The sequence below is a fragment of the Natator depressus genome, chromosome 15 (assembly GCF_965152275.1).
Source record: "Natator depressus isolate rNatDep1 chromosome 15, rNatDep2.hap1, whole genome shotgun sequence".
Classification (NCBI taxonomy): Eukaryota; Metazoa; Chordata; order Testudines; family Cheloniidae; genus Natator; species Natator depressus.
Window position 1 is genome coordinate 30417493 of NC_134248.1, and position 26226 is coordinate 30443718.

At 45.9% G+C, this 26226-nt stretch overlaps 1 protein-coding gene across 5 annotated transcripts in view; it reads left to right on the plus strand.

Annotated features, from left to right (window-relative positions):
• Positions 1-20917, plus strand: part of MYO18B (myosin XVIIIB) — a 191943-nt gene extending 171026 nt beyond the window's left edge. For 4 of the 5 annotated variants that reach the window (XM_074973149.1, XM_074973146.1, XM_074973147.1 and 1 more), the window contains exons 42-43: positions 17901-19129; positions 20757-20916. In XM_074973149.1, coding sequence (XP_074829250.1) covers positions 17901-19128 — 1228 coding nt within the window. In that variant the 3' untranslated portion in view covers position 19129; positions 20757-20916. Of the gene's footprint in view, positions 1-17900; positions 19130-20756 lie in introns of all 5 variants that reach the window. The other variant, XM_074973145.1, reaches the window with a different exon arrangement.
• Positions 20918-26226: the final 5309 nt, after the last annotated feature.

The window sequence follows — 26226 nt, forward strand, 5'->3', positions numbered from 1 at the left end:
CTGTCCCCAGATAATCTCAATGAGCTGTTACTAGTTTACAAGACAGCAGGAGTAGAAGACAGACATACATTTGTGACACTTAGCACATGCTATCTCATCTTGGGAATCTTGTGGTACTATTCACTGCAGCTGCGCTGCCCTTGTGAATGCAAAGCATCCAAGGATTTCAATTCCAAGCCAATGGCCGATGAACATCACTAGCTATTCTTCCCCCCTGGTACCTCCTTAGCATTGTTAGACCCTGCCATCCAAGGGAGCTCTTGGAAACAAAGCTTAGTCTCTCTCAGATGTGGTAGCACATATGGCAGCAACACTGACCACATAGAGCCATCAGCACAGCTCTCAAGTGTAGCTCTTGAGTCTTGAGAAGACTGCGTCACGCTTTCTTGTCCATGAAAACAGATCAGGATACATCCAATTGTTCTTAAGATCTTGTGGGTGCTCATTGTTTGTATCTGATGATAGTCAGAACCTAATCCCAGATAATAAATTGCTTTGAACTTTATAATTTACTTATATGTTTACTATCATAGGGAAAGAACCGCTTGCAGACAGGAAAAAAAAAGGGAGATCACCTACGTTTGGATTTCAGTATCTGAATATTCTTATTACATTGGAACTGGAGGTCTGGGAGCATTCAGGAACTGGCCATGTTACTTATTTTATTTTAAAACATTATATTATCAAAAACAAATTATTTCTATTAAAAACCTCAGAACTGCCTTGCATTGATAACATGACAGGAAAATTTCTTAGAGAAATCTGGACAAATTCTCCTCTCTTACTGCCTTGTAGCTGTACTGGTTTTCATGCATGCAGAACTAAGAGCCTAATTTGGTTGATATTCTTTTTTCTCTGGACATGCATTGTATTGCAATGCAAGTGTGGATATTATGGTATAAATTATTTCAACTAGCATAATCATAATCATGTTAATTGCTGTGTAATCTGCACTAATTATTGTTGTATGTCATTTGCTTTGGTGTGGATTGCACACTACAGAATTCTATTTGGCTTGCAAATGCTTTTAGATTTTTTGTATCAGGTCTTAGTTTGCCTCTAATTTAGGGAAAGCATTTTCTGTGGTGTTTACAATATTTTGCTTTGCAATTATAATATGCTTACAAATTGTGCTTCTTCTAGCACTGCCCATAGCCCTAATTGAAACAATAGAGAAACACACACACACTAAGCTTAACTGACATTCGGGAAGAAGCTGACACCAGACAAATATGAGGAAATACATGGCTAAGGCCAACATTCCAAACCTCTGTGAGTTACTGATGGCACTTCAGTCTTAAGCTTTGAATTTACGTACTAACGGGGTAACATTTCAGAATGGGACATGACTGTCTGTCTAGTGCTTCTGCCCTGTCGTGCAAAGTTTCCTCTAACTCAGTGGTTCTCAGCCAGAGGTACATGTACCCCTGGGGGTACGCAGAGGTCTGCCCAGGGTACACCAACTCATCTACATATTTGCCTAGTTTTACAACAGGCTACGTAAACAACATTAGCGAAGTCAGTGCAAACTGACATTCATACAGACAATGGCTGGTTTACACTGCTCTATAGACCATACACTGAAATGTAAGTACAATATTTATATTCCAATTGATGTATTTGATAATTATATGGTAAAAATGAGAACATAGCAATTTTTCAGTAACAGGGTGCTGTGACACTTTTGGATTTTTTTGTCTGATTTTGTAAGCAAGCAGTTTTTAAGTGAGGTGAAACTTGGGGGTACACAAGACAAATTAGACTCCTGAAAGTGGTACAGTAGTCTGGAAAGGTAGAGAGCCACTGCTCTAACTCCTTGCTTAGATTTGGTTGGGGGGGAGCATTTCTGGGGGATGATTTTTCTTTTTTTCATGGCCAGAAATTTATGGCTAGAATGGAAAGTTTAAAAACAGCAGGAATGACTCTTCTCAGTTAAATATGAGTGTACACTTGAACCATTGAAATAGGGATTCAGGCTTTTAAAAAATGTTTATTTTATTCAGTTTAAAACATGTTTGGCTTAACAGTGTGTCTTCTGTCTTTGATTAGTTAGTGTGCCTATCTGTCAAGCTTCCATGGCTCTTAAGAGAAGGTGGCTCGTTTATGTTATGTAACTGTATAAAAAAAAGATTATGGGATTACACTGTTTTCATTGCTTCTGCAAATCTCATACTGTTTGCAGGCTGAAATGTGGTATGGCAGTGATCCCAGGTTAATGGGCTAAATTAGACTTGGTAACGTCCTATTGCTTCCTCTTCTGGGCCTTAATGATACATGCCCGATGGCTGTTCATAGTCTGTGGCCACAATGAGAATAAATGCCTTTGCTATATTTATTTCTCAAATACCAAAGGCCCCAGCTGTGCATTGGCATGCGTTCCTGGGGACAGTACGGAGAGACAGCACAGTGCGACCAGTGTATTGACTCTCTAAAAAAGCTTGGCGGTGGGGATGAGATTTGTCAGAGTGATGATAGCAATTCACACGCCTCTTCCATTTTCAGTCCTGGCTTTGCAACTCCCACAAACAGCCGGGCAAGCTCTGGCTGCACTGCCCTGTAATCAGATAGCCTGTGGTGAGGAGCATCTTGGGTGAAATCTCAGCTCATCCCTTGATGAGTGTGAATTTCACATGGGTCACCCCATATTTCAGACAGACGTGGGATTTACTGCAGAGAAGGGTGCTTTTACAACAGACGTTTTACACAGTTTCCATGCTTGGCTTGCATGCTTCTAAAGTAGCCGCTGTGACATGAAAGCTCACCATCATGGTACACCCATTCCAATCCCTCATGGGTCTAGTGCACTCTTAGACCATCTGTCCAGCCACTTGTGTCACTCCCTTTACAAAGGAAGCAAGCGTTTAATTGCAGGCCCTTGGCATCGCTGCATTCACAATCATGTTTATTCTGTGCGGAGCAAAGCCAAGCAACAGGAGCAGAAGATCACTGCACAACTCTTTATTAAACGAGCTCCCAGAATACACAGCATATGGACCCTTTGAGTGAAATATATTTAGAACTGTGCTGAATTGTCTATCTTCATGAGATACTCATCTCATTAACATGAGGGTCTCAGTGCTCATCCCCTCTCTTCTCTGGCACATTTCCAAACGCTCATCTGAACTGGCCTACGTGATCCTTGCTTTGTCTCTTGTGAGGTGAATCAGGCACACACACAGACATCCAGGGATGTACTTCCCATTGGCCTAGCTCTGCTCCCGTTGCCATCAGAGGGAGGTTTCACTTTGATTTCAGTGCAGCTAGGTCCGTGCTGAGGACTTCTGAAAATGACACTCCTTGCTGCAAAGTTTTCAGTCTGAAAGTGGGTTTTTGGGAAGGCAGCATGGTGTATGGAGGGGAGATTTCCCTTTCCATGGATTTTGAAGATAAGCCTAGGAAGGCTGAGAAATGAATTGAGCCCAGAGCCGCTACCTGACTCTGCATTTTCAGAGTAGGGTCACTGGGTCTATAGTGTCAGGCTAGACAGAATTTCAAACTAGCTGTTCTTTAGCCCAGGCAGGAAAATAAAGAGGATATGACATCACTATCAGTGGGAATGATCCCAGAGACAGTATATCAACCCAGCAATCAGAAACTTGTTACAGAGGAGAAATTAGCCTCTGCTATGCAAAGTGCTTTCTCAGAATGTAATTAATTGCAAATGAAATTTACTTTCAGTCTCTGTGTGTGGCTAGAGAGTCAGGGTTGAAGCCTCTTTTAATAGTCACTACATCATATCAAGATAGCAGATAATACAGCGAACCGCTTCAGAGCAGGAGAAACGTCAGCGTAGCACAGAACTTCTCAGTGTTGGACGGCGGCAAGAACTGAGGGATATTTCATTCAAGAGGAAAGGACCTCTTTGGCATGCAGCACTTTGTAACTGCTTGCTAAAGGCATATCAGCTTCCCCTCTGCTTTTCTCTGGATAAAATGCAGTGCAACGTACTAATGTCAGATACAAACATAGCTAGATTGCGCGACATAATATTAAGCACTGTCACAGTATGAAAGAGGCCATTAGATTCCTTTACAGTAGCTATGCTAAAGGATCAAGGTATAGTAGGAGGTGGTAATCTGTCTTGGTTGCATTCCAACTCCGAACAGTTTGTTTACAGATAAATTCAGAGGTGCAGCAGATGGTTGTAGTTGACCTGCAGGGATATTCAGCACATGGACAGATCAAAAGTTTTAACTTATGTCATTATAATTTGATAAAATTTCTGGCAATTGAAACCAACATCCTAGAGAAGACTTGTCATAATGCAGGACTGGGTAGGAAAATACAGGCTGATTCTGCCACTATGCTCAAAACAAAGATGCCTGCAGCATGCAGAGCAGCAAGCCTGATGCTGACCAGGTTTACAGAAGTCTCTCCTCCCACACTTCCATCATGCCCTCCCAATGGCGCACACTTTCTAATTAAAAATCTGTTTAGATTAAATCAGTGGAGGAACTGACTGACTGCCGCGCATGTAGGCTGCTAATTCTTTAAGGGTACTGGCTCTTTTTTTTTTTTTCCAGACTTAGTGCAAAACTATTAAGACAGCTGAATTCCTGCAGTGCCCACACTCATTACACTCCAGGGAGTCAAACTCTTCTAATCTAACACCTTTGTCCTTGTCCTTGTCCTTGTCTAACACCTTGAGCTGGAAGGCCCTTGAGAGGTCATCAAGTCCAGCACTGAGGCAGGACCAAGTATACCTGGGCCAGCCCTGACAGGTGTTTGTCCAGCCTGTTCTTAAAAACCTCCAGTGATGGGGATCCCACACCCGCCCTTGGTAGCCTGTTCAAGAGTTTAACTACCCTGAGAGCTAGAAAGTTTTTCCTACTATTTAACCTAAATCTCCCTTGCTGCCGATTAAGCCCATTACTTCTTGTCCTGTCTTCAGCGGACATGGAGAACAATTGACCACTGTCCTCTTTATAACAGCCCTCAATGTATTTGAAGACTGTACTCAGGTCCCTCTTGTGTCTCATCTTCCAAGACTGAACATGCCCTGTTTTTTTAAACCGTTCCTCATAGGTCATTTCATCATTTTCGTTGCTCTCCTCTGGACCCTCAACCGTTTGTCCAAATCTTTCTTAAAGTGTGGAACCCAGAACTGGACACAGAACTTCAGCTGAGGCCCCACGAGTGCTGAGTGGGACAATTACCTCCTGTGTCTTACATATGATGCTGCTGTTAACATACCCCAGAATGATATGAGCTTTTTTTCACATCTACATCAGATTGCTGACACATATTCAATTTGTGATCCACCATTATCCCCAGGTCCTTTTTAGCAATACTGCCATCTAGCTAGTTATTCCCCATTTTGTAGCTGTGTATTTGATTTTTCCTTCCTAAGTGCACTACTTTGCATTTGTCTTTATTGAATTTCATCTTGTTGAATTCCAATCAATTCTCCAGTTGGTCAGGGTTGTTTGAATTCCTCCAAAGTGCTTGCAACCCTTCCCAACTTGGTGTCCTCTGCAAATTTTATAAACATGCTCTCCACTCCATTATCCAAGTCATTAAATATGCACTAGGGCAATCTGATGCCATAGTTTGCATTTCCCCATGTCTGCAGCACCATCTGTATTCCTCATAGATAGGGGCATACTTGTGAGCTGTTCCATTACTAGGCACTCTTGCCTGAAATGCCAGGGTTTTAAGGGCAGTAATGTTAATGAGGCTTTCTTTAATCCATGTGAGCACCCTGTCTAACCTTCCAACTATCACAGCAGGACAATCTGTGCAATTGGTGAGAGGTTGCTCATGGGGTTGAGCTCCTGGCATTCATGGTGGAGAGACAGATTGGGCTGGAGGTGGCTGCTGGGTGTGAGCTGGGTGCTTCCTGCGAGGGGAGTGATAATGACTGTTCCCTGGGAGGAAAGGTGACACACCTGGGCAGTGTTTCCTTACTGCACAAGGCCTTGCTGCTGTTGCGCTAAACCACATTCATTATTTGCATTTTAATGTAAAAACCAATCAGGCCCTATGCTTCCGCACCAAGCAGCGGATGCTTCTTCGAATTCATAGCGCTTTTGCTCCTTTGGTTTACGTACCATGCAGGGCAGCCCCGTCACTGCTTCCAGCTGGCACAGCACTTTATGTGACAAATGGAAATACTAGTCACTGGTCTGGGTGTCTTTGCTTTGGAGTTGTGTAGCTCTTGGTGCCTTGCTACACTGATGATTGTTTCGTAAGCAAAAATATGACATCCGAGTCCGAGGTCACAGTGCAGAGCATTGTGAGGGTGATCCTCGTGCACCTCCATTGTCTTGACTTGGCACTGCCTAGATAGGCCTAGCCCAGAGGTGGACAAACTTTTTGGCCCGAGGGCCACATTGGGGAATAGAAATTGTATGGCGGGCCATGAATGGTCACAAAATTTGGGTTGGGCTGTGGGAAGGGGTGCGGGCTCTGGGGTGGGGCTGGGGATGAGGAGTTTAGGGTGTAGGAGGGTGCTCTGGGCTGGGACTGAGGGGTTCGGTAGGGCGGGAGGGGGATCAGGGCTGGGGCAGGGGTGTGGGAAGGGGTGCAGATTCCGGCTGGGGTGCAGGCTCTGGGGTGGGGCTAGGGATGAGGGGTTTGGGGTGCAGGAGGGGGATCAGGGCTGGGACAGGGGGCTGGGGCGTGGGGAGAGGCTCAGGAGTGCAGGCTCCGAGCAGTGCTTACCTCAAGCGGCTCCCAGAAGCAGTGGCATGTCCCTTCTCCGGCTCCTACGCGGAGGTGTGGCCAGGCAGCTCTGCACGTTGCCCCATCCTTAGGCACTGCCCCTGCAGCTCCCATTGGAGCACATAGGAGCCAGAGCAGGGCCATGCTGCTGCTTCCGGGAGCTGCGTGGTGCGGCCTCGACCCTGTGCCCCGGCCGGAGCGGGGCTGAGCCGCGTGGTGCGGCTTGCGGGCTGTAGTTTGCCCACCCCGGCCTCGCCTGTGAGCCGGGCTGCCTGGGAGCCCAGCCACTATTTGCAATGAGTTGCTTTGTTTTTAAACACATAGAACACAGTTGGGATATGAGCTCCCAGGCAGAACGTTCTTTTCCCAGTCCCATTTGCCCACTCATAGACTTTAAGGCCACAAGGGACCATCCTGATCATCTAGCCTGCCCTCCTGTATAACACAGGCTGCAGAGCCTCACCCAGCCACTCCTGTAACAGACCCCTGACCTCTGGCTGAGTTACTGACATCCTCAAAACTTGATTTAAAGACTTCAAGTTACAGAGAATCCACCGTTTACACTAGGTCAAACCAATAGGGACTCATGTCCCACCCTGCAGAGGAAGGTGAAGCGCCCCCCTCCCCCCCCACCCAGGTCTCTGCCAATCTGACCTGATGGAAAATTCCTTCCCAACCCCAAATATGATGGTTGGTTAGAGCCTGAGCATGTGGGCGACACCCATCTCCAAACATCTGGGGAAAAATTCTCTGTCCAAACTCAGAGCCCTCCCATCTCGTGTCCCATCTCTAGCTGTCGGAGAGATTTGCTAACAGCTGTCATGGTTGGGCCATATGCCATTGGAGGCAACCTCATCATACCATCCCCTCCAAAAACGTATCCCTTTCGGTCGAGGGTCTTATGCCCCCAGTTCTCTTCTTGGAAGAAGAACTTCCCAGGACTTCACTCCTCTGATGGCTAGAAACCTTCATCTAATTTCAAGTCTAAATTGTTGGTGGCCAGTTTATATCCATTTGTTCTTGTGCCAGCATTGGCCCTTAACTTAAATAACTCCTCTCCTTCCCCGGTGGTTATCCCTTTGCTGTATCTGTGGAGAGCAATCATATCTCCCCTCAGCCTTTGGCTGGTTGGTTAGTCTAAGCAAGCCAAACTCCTTAAGTCTGCTCTCTTGAGACAGGTTCTCCATTCTTCTGACCATCACTGTAGCCCTTCTCACTGATCAGGGTCTTCCTCACAAGGAGGTTACAAACCAGAAGGCTTTGTGTGAAGGAGCTGCTGCAGGAGCAGCATTATAAATGAGCCAGGTGCACCTAGAGAGCGGGAGCGCACAGACCATTTCACAGAGGCCGTTTTAAAAGCTCACTTAGCTCTTCCATACACAAGGTGGGATGGTTCCTCTGTGTCTGGCAGCAGCTACGTTTATTCATCAGGAAAAGAGGCACAGATGTTGCTGTTGCCAGCATGGGGTTTTGAAGCACACTGATTATGTGGTGGTAGAATCTCCTTCCTTAGAGGTTTTTAAGGTCAGGCTTGACAAAGCCCTGGCTGGGATGATTTAACTGGGAATTGGTCCTGCTTCGAGCAGGGGGTTGGACTAGATGACCTTCTGGGGTCCCTTCCAACCCTGATATTCTATGATTCTATGATTCTATGATTCCATGGTGCATCTATAAATATGAAGGTTTGAACAGTACGTGCTTTTAATGCAGTCGTTTTTTTCAGGATCTCAGCAGAACAGCTCCCGGCCTTGGAGTGATACTGGCAGGGAAGATGCATTCAGTCATCAGACAGTCACTCTCTCACATATGTGGGCTTCAGGGCAGAGTCTTACGAATGGGGCCTTGATCTGCTTCTGGAGTAGAGGGAAGGGAGACTATTGGTGGCTCTGGATCCCGTTTAGTTTAAAGCCACTTGTTATAAGGACCTGTGTCTGCAGCTAGGTGTGCAGAGCTGCATCTGAAGGGGTTAATTTGAAACCTAGAGCAGAGCCCAGTACATTGTTCCTTGGACATTTGGCTTCAGACCTAGGCTCACCCCTCCCTGTTAAGTGCTCTTGTGTGAGGTTCAATGCAGCGCTAAGAATGAAAGCCGTGCTGGGGATTCGCATCTGTGTTGTTCCTCAGCAGTGACTCACGGCCAGGGGCGATGCACGGTTCATTCTCCCCAGCGGGGGCTGTGTTTTCTTCAACCAGTAGGTGCTGTCACTCTGCAGGCACCTACACGCCAGGGCTGTGCCTCGGCCCCCCGTGTCACCCTCACCCACTCACTGACAGGGCCTGTGGGGCAACTGTCCAAAGCCAGGACTCAGCCCGGGGCAGGAGTAGTAGGCAGCTGCGGAGCTCTCTGTTTCTCTTAAGTGAAAGGTCTCCGAGAGCGGCTGTGCTTGGAGGCTCCATGTGGGAGCCCCTGCTTTTCTGCTCCTCCACAATTCAAGCCTTGGGCTCACCCCACACAATCCAGTCCAGGAATCCCAGTTCTTCTCTGAGCGCTCATGTTGGGAGCAGTTTGCAGGTCATTCTGTCTTCTCGTTACCAGCCATAGCAAGAGGCATTTTCAGGCTCCCAGTGAAAAGCGAGCCGGCCTGAGAACAGACGGCAGGCTTCTCTGCACTGCAGCTCCCTGCTGGCCAAAGCGCTCTGTGGCGAGCTAGCGTGAGCTGAAGAAGGGGAAACTCCAAACCACTCTGATTCGGGATAAAACACGGAGCTTGAGCAAGAGGGCCAAAGCAGGCAGGGTGGAAGGGTAAGCCCTTTACAACAGCTGGCCTAGACTCCACCAAGCTTGGGAAGGACCAGAGTTGCCGTCCTTTAAAGCACAGCTCAGTAGCCATACTAATGGGCCAAACAGTCTGAGTTTAAAGGACTCCCAGCCTCTGGGATACAGCTATGCCCTGCCAGTTGTCTTCTGATCGCAGGCCCAGTTGTACACCACACTGTAGGGCCTGTGTGCAGGCATGAATAGGGCAGACGGTCACCGCAGGGGAAGGTGCACTGTGCAAGTGGCACAAGCCGATGGATTTAAACAAAGAATGTCATTTCCACCCAGTTCTGTGCGGGGAGCTGGGAGCGATGGGCACTGCATCCTAGCAGGATGGGTGTGTGGTGTTTGCTTTTACTTTTCAAGCTGCCAGAATCTGGTCACTTGGCTATTTTTAGATGCCCAGTAAGTGGGGGAGAAAAAGTAGAGCCATATGTCAAGAGTGCTGTTATGAGGAGAGGACAAAGCCCTGGGAATAGGCCGTGTTGTGAGGAGCACTGCTACGGCGACTTGCCGAAAAGCTTGCAGACCTTGAGCAACCTGCTCATTTCCCATCGGAAAAGACTGTCTGGGTAGAAAATCCACACAGGTCACCACTGTGTGCAGAGAAGACATGACAAGTGTTTTCTCAATATAGTCCTTGCTGTTTCCTTACTTTAGAAACTCACTTGCAGCTTAAACTGATTTCCACATACAGCATGACTTGTCAAAAATGTCACAATGGACCGACTCAAGGGTTTGCAGAAGAAAGAGCCGATGTTTGTTTCCTAGTAAGTGCAGCATGATAAATGTTGAGCCCTCCTTGAGAAGAGTGTACCTGCTGGATAGACTGAAGTGCAAGGCATGATTTTGTTAATCCAGTCTGTACAAGGTCTGGCTCATTCTCTCTTCCCACTGATCCTTAAACCAGCTACATCCTCAGTGCGAATCTCCCCAAGGACAGATCTGTGAGCAGGAGATGCTACATGTGCTTGCTCCCTTGCTGGATTCGTCCTGGTTTAAGCTGTTTCCTTACAGTGTCTCTGGTTCCTGATGTGACTCTGGTTTCTCCTTTCCCCACACTGTGGCATTACCCAGGGTGCACTCTGGACAGATGGACAGTTGTGCTTTCTCAGTTCTCCAACCTGAGGTGCCTTTTACATTGTGAGAGCCACCACTCCTGGTCCTGCTCACACACAGCCTCTAGCATGTAAATTATTCCATCTGAATTACATGAAAGCTCTGACTAGTCAGTCATAATTACATGACACAAGCAAATTCCCAGTCCTAGACTTTCCTCCAGAAATGTGTGTCTTGTACTGCCCAGCACTCTCTTTCTAGATAATACAAGCTCATAGAAAGTCCGTCATTTCATCAATGGAAAATGCCATGCACAAACCCTATTATCTCAAGTGGAGGTTCCCAAACACGTCAGTCCAAACACACTGGTTTAGATAAACAATAAAACAAGTTTATTAACTACAAAAGAGATTTTAAGTGATTACAAGTAATGAGGCATAAAAGTCAGAACTGGGTAAAAGATAAAATGTAAACTAATACCTAATTTAGCAAGCCAAATGAATTCAAAGCAAAGGTTTTTCTTTGCTCTTTGCAGTCTTTTACTAGCTGCAAGCCTCCAAACCAGGACCCCTCAGCCAGTTCAGTGTTCTTTCAGGTGCTGTTGATGGCATGAGCAGAGAGAAAGGGAGGAGAGAGAGGTAATTTTTGTTGTGTGTTCTCTATTCTTATATCGTTTCCTCCTCTTTGAGGATTATCTCCAGCTGGACTTCAGGTGACAGGAGGTCTGTGGGATGGGACCCCCACCTGTTTCTTTGCCAATATTTAAATTTCTTGCTTATACCCTTCTTCCTTTCAAAGAATGGCCGCTTAACTAGGTGATAGTCCACTTGGCTTTGTTGACACCTGGCTTGGGTGTTGGTTCATCTTTTATTTCTGAGGAACTGGTTTGTGCCTCTAAACTTGGAGCATGTTACAGCAATGTTATACAGTAGAATCTTATAACTTACATACAATGTCGATACATGTATTTTACCAGGACAATAATGTTCAGCAGATTATGAGTTTTCAAATGATACATCACAAGGCACACTTTGTACAAAGTTTCTCATAGTCCTGTAAAAAGGGTGAACATAAAAGTATAGCCTGTCACACCTCCCAAAGCCCATTACATGTATTTGCAGCTGGGTTTTCTTTGGAGGTGTTTGCATGGAATTACTTCACTTCTGTTGTCTGAGGGCACATGTTGTTATAAAATTCTGCAGGACAAAACACAGGGCGACTGTTGCTGCCCCCAGATTACAGTACAGAAGCACAGTGCATAGGTTTGCTCCATGTGCAATCACCTAACAGACACTGAAATGCAGACAGACCACTCCTCTTCCACACAGAGCAGTTAATTTGGGAGGCATGTTCCTGTCTGTGCTCAAAGAATGATTTCCCTTCATTTTAGCGTGTGTGAAACCCAGAATTCTTTCTGAGAGTGCTTTGGAGGTATGGGAAGTAGCTGAGCATGTCCGCCCCATGGTAAGGAGCAGGGAAGAGACAGGAAACAGGGCCCTGTTGTGCTCTGGGAGGAGTGGAAATGCTGTTAATAAAGCTGGAGTAATGAAATTCTGCCCGTCTCACTCACATGGCTGTTCTGACTACGTTGTTGCTTGTGCCCAGACTCAGGCAACTAAGCTAGCCTTCCCCTCTGCTATTCTGTTACAGCCAGCAGTCAGCATCTGACCTATGGCATGGGGCTTGTTTTCGAATACTTTCCACAGGTTACAGGCATTCCGGCTGCCGCTGTTCCTAGTCCGGAATGAAATTCACTCTAGCAGGACAGGTCAGGCCTGAGGCCTGGGCACTGCTTAAGGCACTGGCTGCAGCGGTGGATTTCACTCTTGCTCATTAGTGCAAAGTGCTGAAGCTGCTGTTCTCAGGCAGTTGTGGCTTACACAGAGCTTAGACTACAGCACTTGCTATCACAAAGATCGCAGCACAGAGAAGTCAAGTCGTTCTGAGAGGCGGAACTCAGAATTCACTCTCTATCCCTTCACCCCCTGAATCCCATTTACACAGTCTCTGCGCTGCTCTCACTCACAACTCTTATGAAGATGTACAACGGTGACTGATTCAGCCTCAGATCTCTTAACTCATCCCATCACCCCCTGGATGGCATAAAGTAATGATTATCACTGAATGTTGGTAGGTTTTAGCTTAACCTCCGATGACACAACCCCCAGAGCAGAATGTTTATATTCTCTACGATTGGCAGTTCAGGCTAGGGGAGCAGCAAATGCTCAGATCGGGTTCCCTATCGGCTGTGCTCTGTGGAATGAGAAAAACCCTGTTGCTCTCTGTAGGCAAAGGGTGCAGATTAGTAGGATTTGGAACTGTTTTGTTAGTGTGATGATACGATGGGATTGATTGTGATAAGGGGCAGGACTCAGCAGCCCTGGGGCTCACTTCCGGGTTCTGTTTTATGGTCCTAAAATCTCATGCTTCAGAGTTTCAGCTGGCCACCTGCAGGGCTCAGGAAGTGACACCCCCCCCCCCCCCGCCCAAGCATCAGGGATAGCCACAGCTGGTGATGGGATATTGGGCTGGGCAGACCAGGCCTCTGAGGTGGCATGGAGCATTCTCTCTCTTGGGTGGTTGGCTGGCTGGCTTGCCAGCCACATGTGGGGTCACAAAGAAATTTTGTCCCAGGTCAGCTGGCAGTGACCCTGGGGTTTATTTTGGATTTTTGGGGTTTTTTTGTTTTTGTTTTGTTTTGTTTTTGGGTTTTGTTTTTTTTTTTTGCTTTCCTCTGCAGCATGTGGGTGCAAGTCCCTTGCCAGGATTCTCTGGGTCTATCTCACGTAATCATTTCCCTGCCATTAGAGAGGCCTCAAGCACTAGTGCATCTCAGTCCCTCCTGTTTTCTGCCTGTGGCACATAAAAATCTAATCTGGGCTGTGATACTTCGGGCTAATTTTGGTTCCTAGGCTTAGTACGTGAATGCTGGGTGGTGGTGGTGGCTGGTGATGCGCAGGAGGCTAGACTAGATGATCTGGCCATTCCTTCTAGCCTTAAACCCTGTGACCCTGGTTGGGAGACAGTAACAGCCGGAGTCTCTGCTTTCCGGCCCTACTTGCATTGCAGGATGATTGTCAAAATATTGCTGCTGAGGGGCGGACAAGCCATGGAAAATCACAGACAAGTAACAATGGACCTTTTTATTTGCCGCAGTGCAGTCTATTATTACTTTTCCATGGTTTTCCTCTGCCGGCTGCTCGAGGCTGAGAGCGAAGGCCAAGGGCTCTCAGCCCTAGGGTGGCTGGGGTTCCCACTTTCAGCCCCACACACGACGGGATTACTGCTGACAAAATTGCGGTGAAAGCCTAATATTGCGGAATCCACAATTTCCACAATATTGCAAGTGAAGTAGGGCCTTAGGTGTGATTTCATTTCTTCTCCTTAAAGGGAAAGCAGCAGCTGATGTTGCACATAAACCAAATAAGAAGAATTCTCACAACTGCTCTTTGGACAAGGTCTAAAAGCAGCATGGTTCCTGTTGGTTGAATTTATAATATCGCAGATAGCAAAAACAATAAACAAGTGAGCGGTTCATTAAGTTTCAGGCTCCAAACACTTTCGTAAGATAATGAGTCTGCTACGTTGAACAGTGCAGTGAATATCAGATTCTAACCCTTTCATGTTCACAGGCTGTTAGAGGTTCTTGCCTCTTTAGTGCAGTTTTATCTAAGCCTTGAAAACCAGAAGGAAAATTGAAGCTGCTGTCTGAAAAGCTAGCTGTTTAAATGATGAAATCCAGTGATGCTGCAATTTACAACTTTGCTTGGAATCATAGAAATGGACAGGGGCAATTCCCATGTAAATCCTCTTGGAAGGATTACACCAGCTTTTTTGTAGGATACAATTTATAATTCCAAGAGATGACGTGAATGGTTTGGGACCTTCCATGAATTGACTTTAAGTGAAAATTGCATGAAAGCCAGGGCTACAGCAATAGTATGCTCAGCATACTAGTTTAGTCTTGTCACGTGTTCCCCAGAATTTTATTGTATGCTAGTAAAATTGAAGTTTTTATGGCTCAATTTGTCTAGTGCAGGAAAATCCAGCAGCTTGGGACCATTCTGGGTGAAAGCAGAGCTGTGTTTCTATCTGACTCATGGCTAGCCCTCTCCATCACTTGCTAGCCCCAGGTGTCAGGAGAGTTCTTAGGGCCTAATCCAAGGCTCACCGACGTCAATAGGAGACTATCCATTGACCCAAAGGGCTGGTGGAGTGAGACCACGAGATGCTCATGAACCGATCAGAGAGGTGAGGAGGCCAGTGCATTTGGACAGGTGCTCCCATTTTAGGAGCCTCTCCCCTCCCTTCTCAGTTTGCTCAGGCCTCCTCCTGCTGCAGAACCTTGGTGCACCTTGTCTTACGTTGCTGGCTTTGGGAAATCACAAGCCCACAACTGCACGGAGCAGCAGATGTTGTACAGAGGCTCAGCCCTCCCACACCATTTGATTTTGTGTATTGACGTCACGCAATAAGGAAAGTAGCTCAAATGCGCCATTATCCTGTGACTTCTTCAGTTGCTTTTGGATGCCAGTTTGTTATCAACATGTCTCAAAATTTAAATTACTTTATGGTCAGTAGAGCCAGGTCTCAAGTTGCCCGGCATTGTCTCTGCAATTATTCACTACCATAATGTTACCATAGCAACTAGAATGCTTCCCTGGTCAGGATGGTTTATTATTGTCAAGGTAAAACTCCACTAGTGGTTTTGAAAACATCAGCCCTTCCATCACACGCGGGTATTTATTTATATTTAGGTTCCTCTGGTCTAATCGACTATCCACACATTTTCTTCTTTTTGTTGTCAGACAAATTCAAAAGCAAGACGTTTTTTCATGATAGAAAATTATAGGTCCTAAGTGATGATGTCTGACTGCAGTGATGCAGTACAAAATATAGTTTTGTGTTAGAAAATTCTAGGCTTCCTTTACAGCAGTATCTCCAGCTTCAAAACGCTGGAAAAAATTCTTTACAGGCAAATACATTTTGACAAACTCCATTCCTAGTTTCACAGGCAAGAATCTGAGGGAGAGCACCCTATAGATTGTTACTTGATATTATTGATCCAAAATTATATACCATGAAGAAACATACAATAACTCCTCAAAATCTCAGTCATGCTGCACACAAGAAACAAAGCGAACTCCCCCCTTCAGATATTGTTAAAATTAAATGGGGGGGGGATGTGTTTTCAGGCCTTCAGATGAATGTGTGCGATCTTTTTTGAAGAATTTCACGTGGAACTTTGTGGCACAAAGGCTAACAATGATTGCAATCAATTTTCGCAGTCTCTCTGCAGCAGACAGGAGAGGAAGGAGTGTGTGTGGTGGTGGTGGGGTGCTTCTTAAACTGATTGCCTTTCTGTAGTTGTTTTGCATCGTGGGCACTTCTGGAGTTATGCTGCAGCCTGTTCTGCAAAGGCAAAGACCCACCAGCTCAAAAAGGACTTTTCTTAAATCACAACTAATTTGAAATGGTGGCTAGGCCACACCTCACAGCCTACACGTCCATGAGATCCCACAGCCAAAAGGAAGGTTCATAACCTCACCAGGCACAAATGGGATAAAACTTTCCTGGTCTGTGGTGTTGTAACATCATCCAGATTGGGAACACGAGTCTCAAGGGGTGGGCACAAACCCTCAGGTAAAGATAGGGCACAAATACTTTCTCCATCACTCAATAACTTCCCCCAGCCTACCAGCCTCATCTCATTCTTATCTGGATTGAGCCGCCGGCAGTTCACTCACCTGCGCACTTCATCAGCCTCCTCATCCACCCTCCCAACAGCCCCAGACATCCATCAAACCGGCATGGAGACAAGGTGGGTCTCTGCAGAGCACCACATTATAGTAAGAGCTCCCTCCTTGTACCGCCATCTCAGAACACTCAGCCAGGAAAGAGCAGACACGGTATCTGCATAGGAACTTGGTCTTCCTTCATCACTGAGGGGAGATCGCCCTCGTGGTGTCTCGGACTCAGGGCTGTACCCAAATGGCCCAGAGTCAAAGAGATGTGTCATGGCGACTGGCCTGTCAGGGAGTTCTCTCGCCATCACCTTCCATAGGCTCCTAACCAGAAATGCTGGTTCACAGCTAGCCAGGCTGTCAGTGTCAAGCCTTGGTTTTTTGAGCCGCTCCTTTCAGAGCAGCCGGCATCTGCCATCCCTAGTGAAGGCACGGAGACTCTCCACTGACAGTGGGAACTGATACTTTGCCAATAGCCTTTCTCAATGAGGCATGGCACCTTATTATTGCATTTCCTCCTGCTCAATGTGTCTGCCCTTAAAAAAAAGCTCCAGTGAGTCAACAACAATAATGTTCCATTCAAATACGTGCTGATACTGTTTACCAAAAAACATGTCCTTGTTAAGAGAATGGTAGGGAATTCTAAAGACACACTGTATTCCTTTTCTAGGAAAAGCTGCAAGCTTTAAGAGCATCATCCCATTAATAATAGCGACGACAACGATAGCTATCAGTTGACAGGGATTAATTAGCAGAGCCTGCATCGCTCCTTTAATTAAAAATCAGCATTTGTGGTTGTTTGCAGAAGGAATTCCCATACCCCCTCCATCCCTGCCCTCAGGTCTCTGCGGCACCTTCTGCCAGCACTGCTCAAGTCTTCCATTTGCTGGTGAATGGATTCTCCCCAAATTGCACTGATTTTAAAAGGGCAATAGATGACGTTCGATAAAGCAAAGGTTAACTAGCTCCACTTGCTTTGCTCTTTCATTGGAGTCTAATTTTACATCACAGCTAGGTTCCTGTTTCCTGGGAACAGGTTTTTGGTTTTGGCCTATGTTCCATTCTAAAAAGCTGTTTTCATCAAGGCAAATCCTGAAATACCTCCGAATGGAAGGAGTTTGTCCCGTTGTGTGTGCTGTTCATATCCAGCCCATAGCCAGGCGTTTATTTTGCTCTTAGAGATCATAATTAGTTCCTCCTACCAAAGGAAGCACTGGAGAAACATACCATGCAGTAACATTGGCATAGTGCGCTATAATTCAGCTTCATGAAGAGTCAGTGTATCATCTTTGGGTAGTGACAGAAATCAAATAAATCCCATGTATTGCTAAAATCTATTGAGAAAGCAACCCATTTTGAGGCATGTCTTGGTATGTCAGATTGATGAAGTACACTGTCTGTGATGTGATCTACCTTGAGTCAATCATTTTAGCTTCTCTAGTTTACTCAGAGACATTTATGTTGAGTTCAGTTATGCTCAAAAGTGTCATTTAATGAAACAGCTAGAGTTCATTTACCTGCAATAAGCAATTCCTACTTAGAGTCAATGGTTCAGTTGAGACGAGAAGGTAAGAACAGGTTTCTGGATACCAGGACATGGCCTTTCTCACTGACATTGTGGCTACATCAAGTCATGTAACTTAAACTAAAATGTATCTCTTTCCGTTGTTGCTTAGGATGAACAAAGAAATCAAAGATCAAGAAATGAACCGACCAGCTTCTGCACTGAGTGCTCGGAAAGGGGAATACGGAAGAACTATGGGTGAGACAGATTTTGGCACGCAAAGATGGGAATTAGGAAGAATTGTGGATAAGGAGGAAACTGACAGTCAGAAAAAAGCTATGGATAAATTAGGAGCTATATCTCCATCTGTGATGAGAAGGAGGTCAACTCCTACAGCAGAAGAGAAGTTTCCAAGCTCTTCATCTGCACTTTCTGAATATGTAGAAGAGCTGAGGAGGAAAAGGGCAACAGAGAAAGAGCAGGGAACATTAGGATTAGAGGACACCTCTCCCCTGCCAATCTACCAAACAACTGGTGCCTCCTCCCTGAGAAGATGCAGGACTTTCAAAGAGGATGATGAGTTCCCAATAAAGTTTGGAGTCAATGAACGTACAGAAAGTACAGGAGTGCCTACAGGAGCTAGCCTAGTGCGTTCATCCAGTTTAAAATGCATATCATCTGAGAACACAGAGCCAGCGCGCTCCCCAGCTCTCAAAAGAATATCAAAGTTTGGCTCTTGTGACTCACTCCTACACAATATTGATAATTCCAGCTTAACACTGAGTTCACCAGCTGTGGGAGCAGATGCATTCAATATATCGAGACTTAAGCCATGGAGAAGTTACCTTGAGTCATCATTAGAGGACACAGCCAATGCTGATCTGGGGAAAGATTCTCTGGTATTTCAGAATAAGCAGTTCCGTGATGTTATGGCTGAAGGAAAGGAAAGCGACCCGTTCACTTGGAAAATACCAGTTCTCAACTATGAAAGGAGAACAAATGTTGATTTTGATGACTTCCTTCCAGCAATTCGAAAATCCCAGTCAACAAGCAGTTTGTCCAGACCTGCCAAGGACAGGAGAGAAGGCCAGAGGCCAGTGAGCGTTCATTTTGAAGACCAGGCTACAGCAGGCAGCACTGTTTTGTCTGAAATAAAGACCATTTCAAAGGCCAAAGAGGACGCTGGAAACCTCTCTGACTCATCTTCATCCTCTGGCTCGATCATTTCTTTTAAAAGTGCTGACAGCGTCAAGAGCCGACCAAAGATTCAAAGACCAGAAGGTGAAGGATGCGTCGGAAAACTAATCACTGAAGGTGCTAAAGATGAAAGGCGATGGGAGGCAGAAGGGAAAGAGGATGACGTAAATAGCATTATGATGAAATATCTAGGAAAAGATTAAGGTAAACTTGCTGATATTCTAACCACGACCCGTCTGTACGGTTAACTGAGGCCAGCTGTTACAAGTTTGCTATTTGTGCCCCTGAGCTAGAGGCTCTGCCAGTATTTCCACTGCAAATTCTTCTCTCCAGAGGCTTCTAGTCTGGAATAGCCTAGTCCTGGCTAATAAGCAAAACTCTGACCAGAATCTACCTTTTTATTTGGCTTTATTGATAAATAATGTTAACATAATGAATAATCATCCCTTGGTGGTCCCTCCATACCAAATTAGGGCTACATTCTGGCCAGAGCAGAAGTAGCCCCAAGACAGCATACGCCTCCCCTCTCCCATGTGCTGCTCCTGCTCCAGGGGCCAGTGTGCAGAAGGGAGGGACCAAGGCTCCCCCCCACAGCCCCATTTGCGAGGTGTTGAGAGAGCAGGCCGTGCAGCTGCCCTGCGCACACGGAGTGCCGTTGTGCTTGGCCCTGACACAGGTTGTGCAAGGGATAAAGGGAGGCTCCTTGCCCTTTCCTGACCCTTGCACTGCCTACGGACCAAGCAGGATCTGGTCCCAAGTGAGCAGTTTAAGAACCTGGTCTTTGCTTTGCACCCGGCTAGAGGAGGAAGTGTCCTGCAGGGAGCCCAATTCCCCATTGATGCCAGTGCACGGTGGGCATGAAGCACCACCATTTGGAGCTAGCTGCGTTTTACACTCCCTTCGCATTGCTGTCAGTGATGGGAGAGCAAGGGAATCTCTTCTGGACAGACTGCTTTGAGCCTCCCCTAGCCCCTCGCCCTTACCTATTCACTGGAATATCATCACCTAGCTCTTCTCACATTTTATTATATCGAGTGTCTCTGGAACGTTTCTGAGACTGCACCTCTACCATTTTACTTGTTTTATTAATCTAAAACATTGACGAGCCTGGGCCCCGAAACTCACCCCTCCAGAGAATGTAGGTTTTGCTTCTAGTCACTCTTACATCCTGTATTCAGCGTTTGATTCTGACAACCAGTTGGATACAATTCTCTTACTGCCTTTGATGCTTCCAGGTTTGAAAGCAGACTCTCTAATGAATGCATCATAACCGGAACTGTGTTTAAAATAGATTAGAAAAATGTTTTGTAAAAATGCAGCCTTTAGACAAACTTATTGGATGTCAAGCTGTGACCAAATCTGTTCAACACAGGAGCGGAGGAGGTCTTAATAAAATATTTCTTTATGGGAAGCTGCATTTGCATAATAAGATGTCCCACTTTCCCCCAGACTTCATTTTAATAAAGCAAGTGGCATCTATAAACTATGAAGCCCAGTAACATCAACCAGCCAAAAAAGCATGCCCTTTGCTCGGAAATGAGAGTAGGAGTGCCAAAAAGGAGAAACGTAACTTAAATGAATGAGCCCTCGATGCGGTCAGCTAGCACAGAAAGGACAGGTGTTTGTTCGCATTAGGAAATTCTACAGAATAACCAGGGAGTGACTCTCAGTATGGCGAAGCCCACACGGGAGTCGTCCTCTCTGAACGGACCGTGGCATCAGTAGCTGCAGTTACATTTCAACTGGTAGCTTGAGCATTGTTCTGTCCTGAATCCACGGTATGAACCGTGTCACTGAACATGCCACTTCATACATCTTTTTCATTTTTTAGTTCCCAGAAGCTGAGACCTTGTTTGAAGCATTCATAATTTCGTGGTTATTAGAAGACAGATACGTAGGTGGCTTTCATTGGCTCCTTCTTGTCTGCAGCATGCTATTCTTCCTGACCAAAAGCACAATGACATGAGAGACAGAGATTCGATGTGCACTACAATGGGAAGCTGTGTTCTGACCTCTGCTTGCTTTATACAAAATAAAATATTTGCTTCTTTGACTTAAGTCTCTTCTCTTCTTTCCTTTCCTTGCAGTGAGAACAGGCAGCTGAAAACAAAATGCATGTATTAAAAAGTTCACCAATACGTAAGTGCAGCCCGCTGCCGCGGGGAGCTTTAGGGGACATTTCTCAGTGTATACAGAGTCCTTACCGTCATCTGCACTTAAGTCTTAATAAACAAAGTTTCTGGCAACTTTTACTTCAATTAGATTTTTGCTCTGTCATTGAATCTGTGCATTCTAATGATCCCACTCAAAATTCTAGCTTCCCAGGAAAGGGCAAAACTTCCAGGGTTTATTTTACTAGGTGTTTGTAGCAAAACTGTGAAGCTCTTCAGAAAATGTCTTTCACTGCCAATGTCTAAGACACTTTTTCAATCTGCTGGCACGTTGACTGGCTCTTGTAAGGTTGAATTAGGTGGGTGTTCTAACTCATTTGCTAAATACTTTTTGGCATCACCAGAAATTTTGCACTTAGGCAATTTTCAGTGTTTCAGCCTTTAGAATTCCTCACACTCCTTTTCTGCTGCATTTTTAGTTTAAATTAAACCTTTGTAGCAAGAAGCATTTTCTTTCTCACAGATGGCTGCAAAACTTTCATATTAGGGTTCATTTAAGCAGTTACACAAAGATGTTTACAATATGCACAAAACTAGGTAAACTTTTCCATCTCCTTTCTGGCTTTGTGCAGTCCTTAGCACCGCCTCTCTGCCGGCAGAGAACACCTGATATGTTCGGGTTTCCTCATGCCTGTGTCTGGGCCCAGGGTAACTTTTCCTGAGTTCTGGTGCATTTTTCTAAAGAAAATAATGGAAGAATTGTGCAGTGCCATAGATTATCTCTGATTACTGCCACACAATTTTAACACACCTGGTTAATGTCCCCCCCATTATTGGAAGCAAAACCAATCCATTGTGTAGGTTTTCCACTTATAAAAATGATCTAAATGAGATACTTGCCATTAACCTTCCAAAATGGCTCTAAAAAAGCTCATCTGTAAGGGCTGAAGTTCAGTCATGATCATGGTAGTGTCACGGGCTCATCTCTAACTGTACGGTCTAGTGGACCATGGGGCTTATTTTAACCTGTGCTTTGTGTGCTGCAAGCTTTGTGAATGCTCTGACTATCCTGGTTTGTGTCTTGCCTGACGTGGCTTGATGGCAATTCCTCTGTTTGGCAAACTCCTGCTCCTCGCTCGGCGAGAGCAGCCCCGTTCATGATGCACCCCGAGGTATTCGCGGGAACGTCAGTTTGTCACCACCACGGACTGGAGAAGAATCATGTCTTTCTGTCTTGCAATCTAGCGGAGAACGAATGCCTGGCTGATTTTATACTTATCAAGTAAGAATATTATTAGAGTCAGATTGAACAACAAATAACAGTACGGAGAGCATACAGCAGCGCGTGTAGGAATACACTCCCCCCTTCGCCATTCTGCACACAGCCTTGTGAGAAGTACATGAAAGCGTGAAAGGGAAAGGCCAGCAAAACTCATGTGTTAGAGCAAAGAACATAGATGCACAAGGACATGTTCCCCTGGTGAAAAGCAGGTGCTACTAGCCCCCTCCAGGCCAAGGCCGGTGGATGCTCAGTGTGGAGTTTACGGTGCAATGCTGAAACATTTCTTGCCAGCTCACCCACAGCATGGCGCTGCACCTACTTTTGACACAAGCTGGACAGCAATCATATGCTGTCACTTCCTAGCAGTCTGCTTTTTAATGACTTTGGCAGCTGGCCCAGCTCGTTTCTGAGCACAGCTTGATTCCCAGTCCAGGTAAAATGGTTATGTGAGGGAGTTCAGAGGGGGACCTTGTTGGACACTTTGCCTTTAGTGGAAGGAAACACTGACGCGTATTTGATTTGAAATGCATGGTAACGCAATGCTTGGGATTCGCGCAGGCTGCCCAGAATGGTCAAGGACTCCAAAGGAACATTGCAGCCAAGCCACCTGGCACCATTGCTTGTTCCATTCATAGTAACTATTATTCCTTGTTTAGAATTTAAGCTCCTCAGAGCAGGAACCATCTCTGTCCCTTTGTCGCATTCAAACCCGTGCAAATTTTCAGTGTTTAGCCGAGGATCAACAGTAAGAAGAGCATTAAACTCCAGCGTGGCCAGGGTATAGGGGCTATTATATACACTGCTATTACTACGAGTGAGAGCTTTCCACATTCACAGTGCTTTCCAAATATTAAGAAACTCTTACCACACCCCTGGGAGTTGGGTAAGTAGGTCTCATGGCCTGCACAATTAGAATGATTTCAGGCTGTGGAGCAGTTTATCAGGTGCGTATGTTACCTTTGGAAAAAAGGATCCTGCTTTCAAAGCCGAAATGTATTCAAAGTGTTCCTGGCGGAGTTCTTCATTAAAAGGGTTTTTTATGGGCATATTAAATTCCTCCAGAGTTCTCAGTGCAATGCCATTAAGAAATCATGGCTTTTTTTTTTAAAGATCCTTTTCCCCTGAAAACTGACAAAATGGATCACCACAATACGCTGCACACTCATTATAGCCTTTGCAATTTCTGAAATGGAACCATGTCTTTTTTCAGTTCTCACTCTATAAGAAAAAAGAAAGAAGCAAATGAAAAAATGATTTAAAAAAACCTCAACCCCTCCTCCTCCTCCTCTTCATTCATATATTACAAAAAGAAAAATCACAGATTGTGTATTTCAGAACAGAGAAATCTGTGTAGCCTATCCTTCAAACCAGCCTGAACCTCTGGGCAGCTTTTATAGCTAATAGCTCTCTGGGAAAAAAACACAACAGGACAGAATAGACTGAACATGTCAAGATCCCTGTGTTTGCCTGGGACTTTCACCTAATGAAATTCAGCATCTGCATAAAATTTATGAGGAGAGGGGGTTCTCATGCAATTTTTCAGTGCGAATTAGATTAAGTGGCTCCCACTTCCACACATGCCTGCACATATTGGACGATGCCACAGAGTTCCGTGGTGCTGGGGACGCAAAAGGAAGAACAGAGGCTGAAGCAATGGAGATGGCTGCAGTACCTCATTCGAGGGAGTTATTGAGGTAGCATTCTGAAAGGAGTTTGTTTTGGGTTTTTACTGTCTCCAGTGTATTCACCCAGCTTTCCTGCCTGCATTTTGAGTCCTGCCGCATGTTCATTATGGCTGCAGGCAGGAGCAGGGCTTGGTGATTCCATGCAGACAAAAGCAGACCTACACTTCCAGGCAAAGCTGAAAATGAGCCTCTGAAACTTTTGAAGTTTGGGATGTATTTTGCTTTGTAAGCCAAATCCTAGCTCATCCCTTCCCTGCATGGATTAGGGAGTGCTGAACTGGGCATAGTGATACCTCCTTAGGTACGGCCCCTTGCGCTGCCATCTTGTGGGCCACGGAGGGCAGGCCTCCAGTGCACACCTGCATGCTTTGGTATTCGTGCTGGCCAAGCAGTGGCTAGCACTCTGCACTCTAACTCAATACAAAATGGCCATCCCAGCACAGGATTGAGAGAGCACTTTGCTACTACAAGGTGCCACACTCTGGTGAGAGTAAAACCGATGAAAGGTCCCACTGCACTTGTCCCTGGGACAGGACCACGAACCCCAGTGGTTACATTCTGCCTTCGCACACTGTCCCAGGGAGTTGCAGTTGGAGAGGGTATTCTATTTCCACAGAGCGTGGCGCTGCAGGGTTACCTGCTACTGAATTCCCCCACCCCACCCCAGAGGCTGCTGCATTTCAGGGGCAAGGAAAATATCTCTCGTACCTACCAGACAGTGTAGTGTGATGTCTGATTAGTTAATGTCTGCACAGAGCATCGAATGAAAGGTGCTAGAAAAGTGCCGAGATCTCAAAGTATTGTATCATTAGTGTAGGTTGGAACCCATTGGCCCATCCATACAGGGCACCATAACATTCACCTAAGAGCATGGCTAATGGCCAAGTGTACAGCTCACTTTGCCCAATCTATACTCATGTTCAATCTTAGCACCTATTCAGTCCTTCATCACAGCTGAAAGAAGCTGAGCCTCAGACCGGCCCCCACATTTCTCCCATACATTATGTACAAGGAATATCCTGACACATTATAATGTACCTTATAAATAACGCTGAGAAGAGGCACGGCATAGTCATACACTGCCCATGTCACTGCTTTTAGTCATAATAGGACCCTGTGAGAAACTACTTCAGCTTGTCACCACCGTTACTTTCATTTGTCAAGCCAGGCAGACGATACTAACATCAGTCATCTTGAATCAAACACTGAGAAAACTTGTAAGTGCTCATGGTCTGAGAAGTGAGTCAGTCCCCTTGGATATATATTCCCTATTTTAACCCTTCCAGACTGGAAGGATCCCGGGCACCAGGACATCTGCATTTAGGGCCCCATTCAGCAAAGTCCTTAAACCATATGCTTCAAGTTCTGTGCATTGACATCCAAGTCAAGCACATGCTTCGCTGGTTTGCTGAATAGGGCTAGACGGAGGCATGTGCTTGAAGGTAGATATGTGGGTGCTGAACCAGGGCCTTGGGGCTAAATAGAAAGTGAGGAGCAGAGGCAAGATGATCCCCCAAAAGAAGGGTGTTGTTACCAGTGAACCAAGATGTCCTGCCCTTCAAAGAAGTGCTGGCAAAAGGAAGACAGAGATGGAGTTGTTCATTACAGGCGCTGATTCATCAAATCATATTCAACCCCAGTTCCCCATGAATACTCAGCGCATCTGAAGACTTTCCCTCTACAGCGGCCATAGGCTCTTTCAGTGAGCAGACCCCTCCCAGCACAGTGGGGTCCTGGTTCATGACTAGGGTTCCTAGGGGCTACAGTAATACAAATAAATAATATTAATATGAATCTCTGCTCTGCTACAGGCTTTCTGTGTGACTTTGGGTGAGTCACTTAGCCGCTCTGTGCCTTGGTTCCCCATCTGTACAACGACCTAGACCTGGCAGTCCAGGTATACACCAGTGCCGATAGAAGTTGGTCCTACACAATCGTGGGGTTAGAAAACGAGCAATGATGATGAATAATGACATGTCCAATGTTCTAGGCACAGTACCTGCTCCTTGTACTCCTGTGCTGTCTCTCCTCTCCTCATCCTCCCAGCACATCGTTCTCCGCTGTTGCCTATCCTAGCAGTGACTGAGAAATAGAAAAGCTTGTGTTACGTAGGCCCCAGACTCTTCCCACTCCCAGCATGCTTTGCTAAAAGGTTGCTAATAGTCAGACCCTCCCCCCCACACACCTTTCCCCTGCCCTACGAGGCAGCAAAACCAGCTGGTC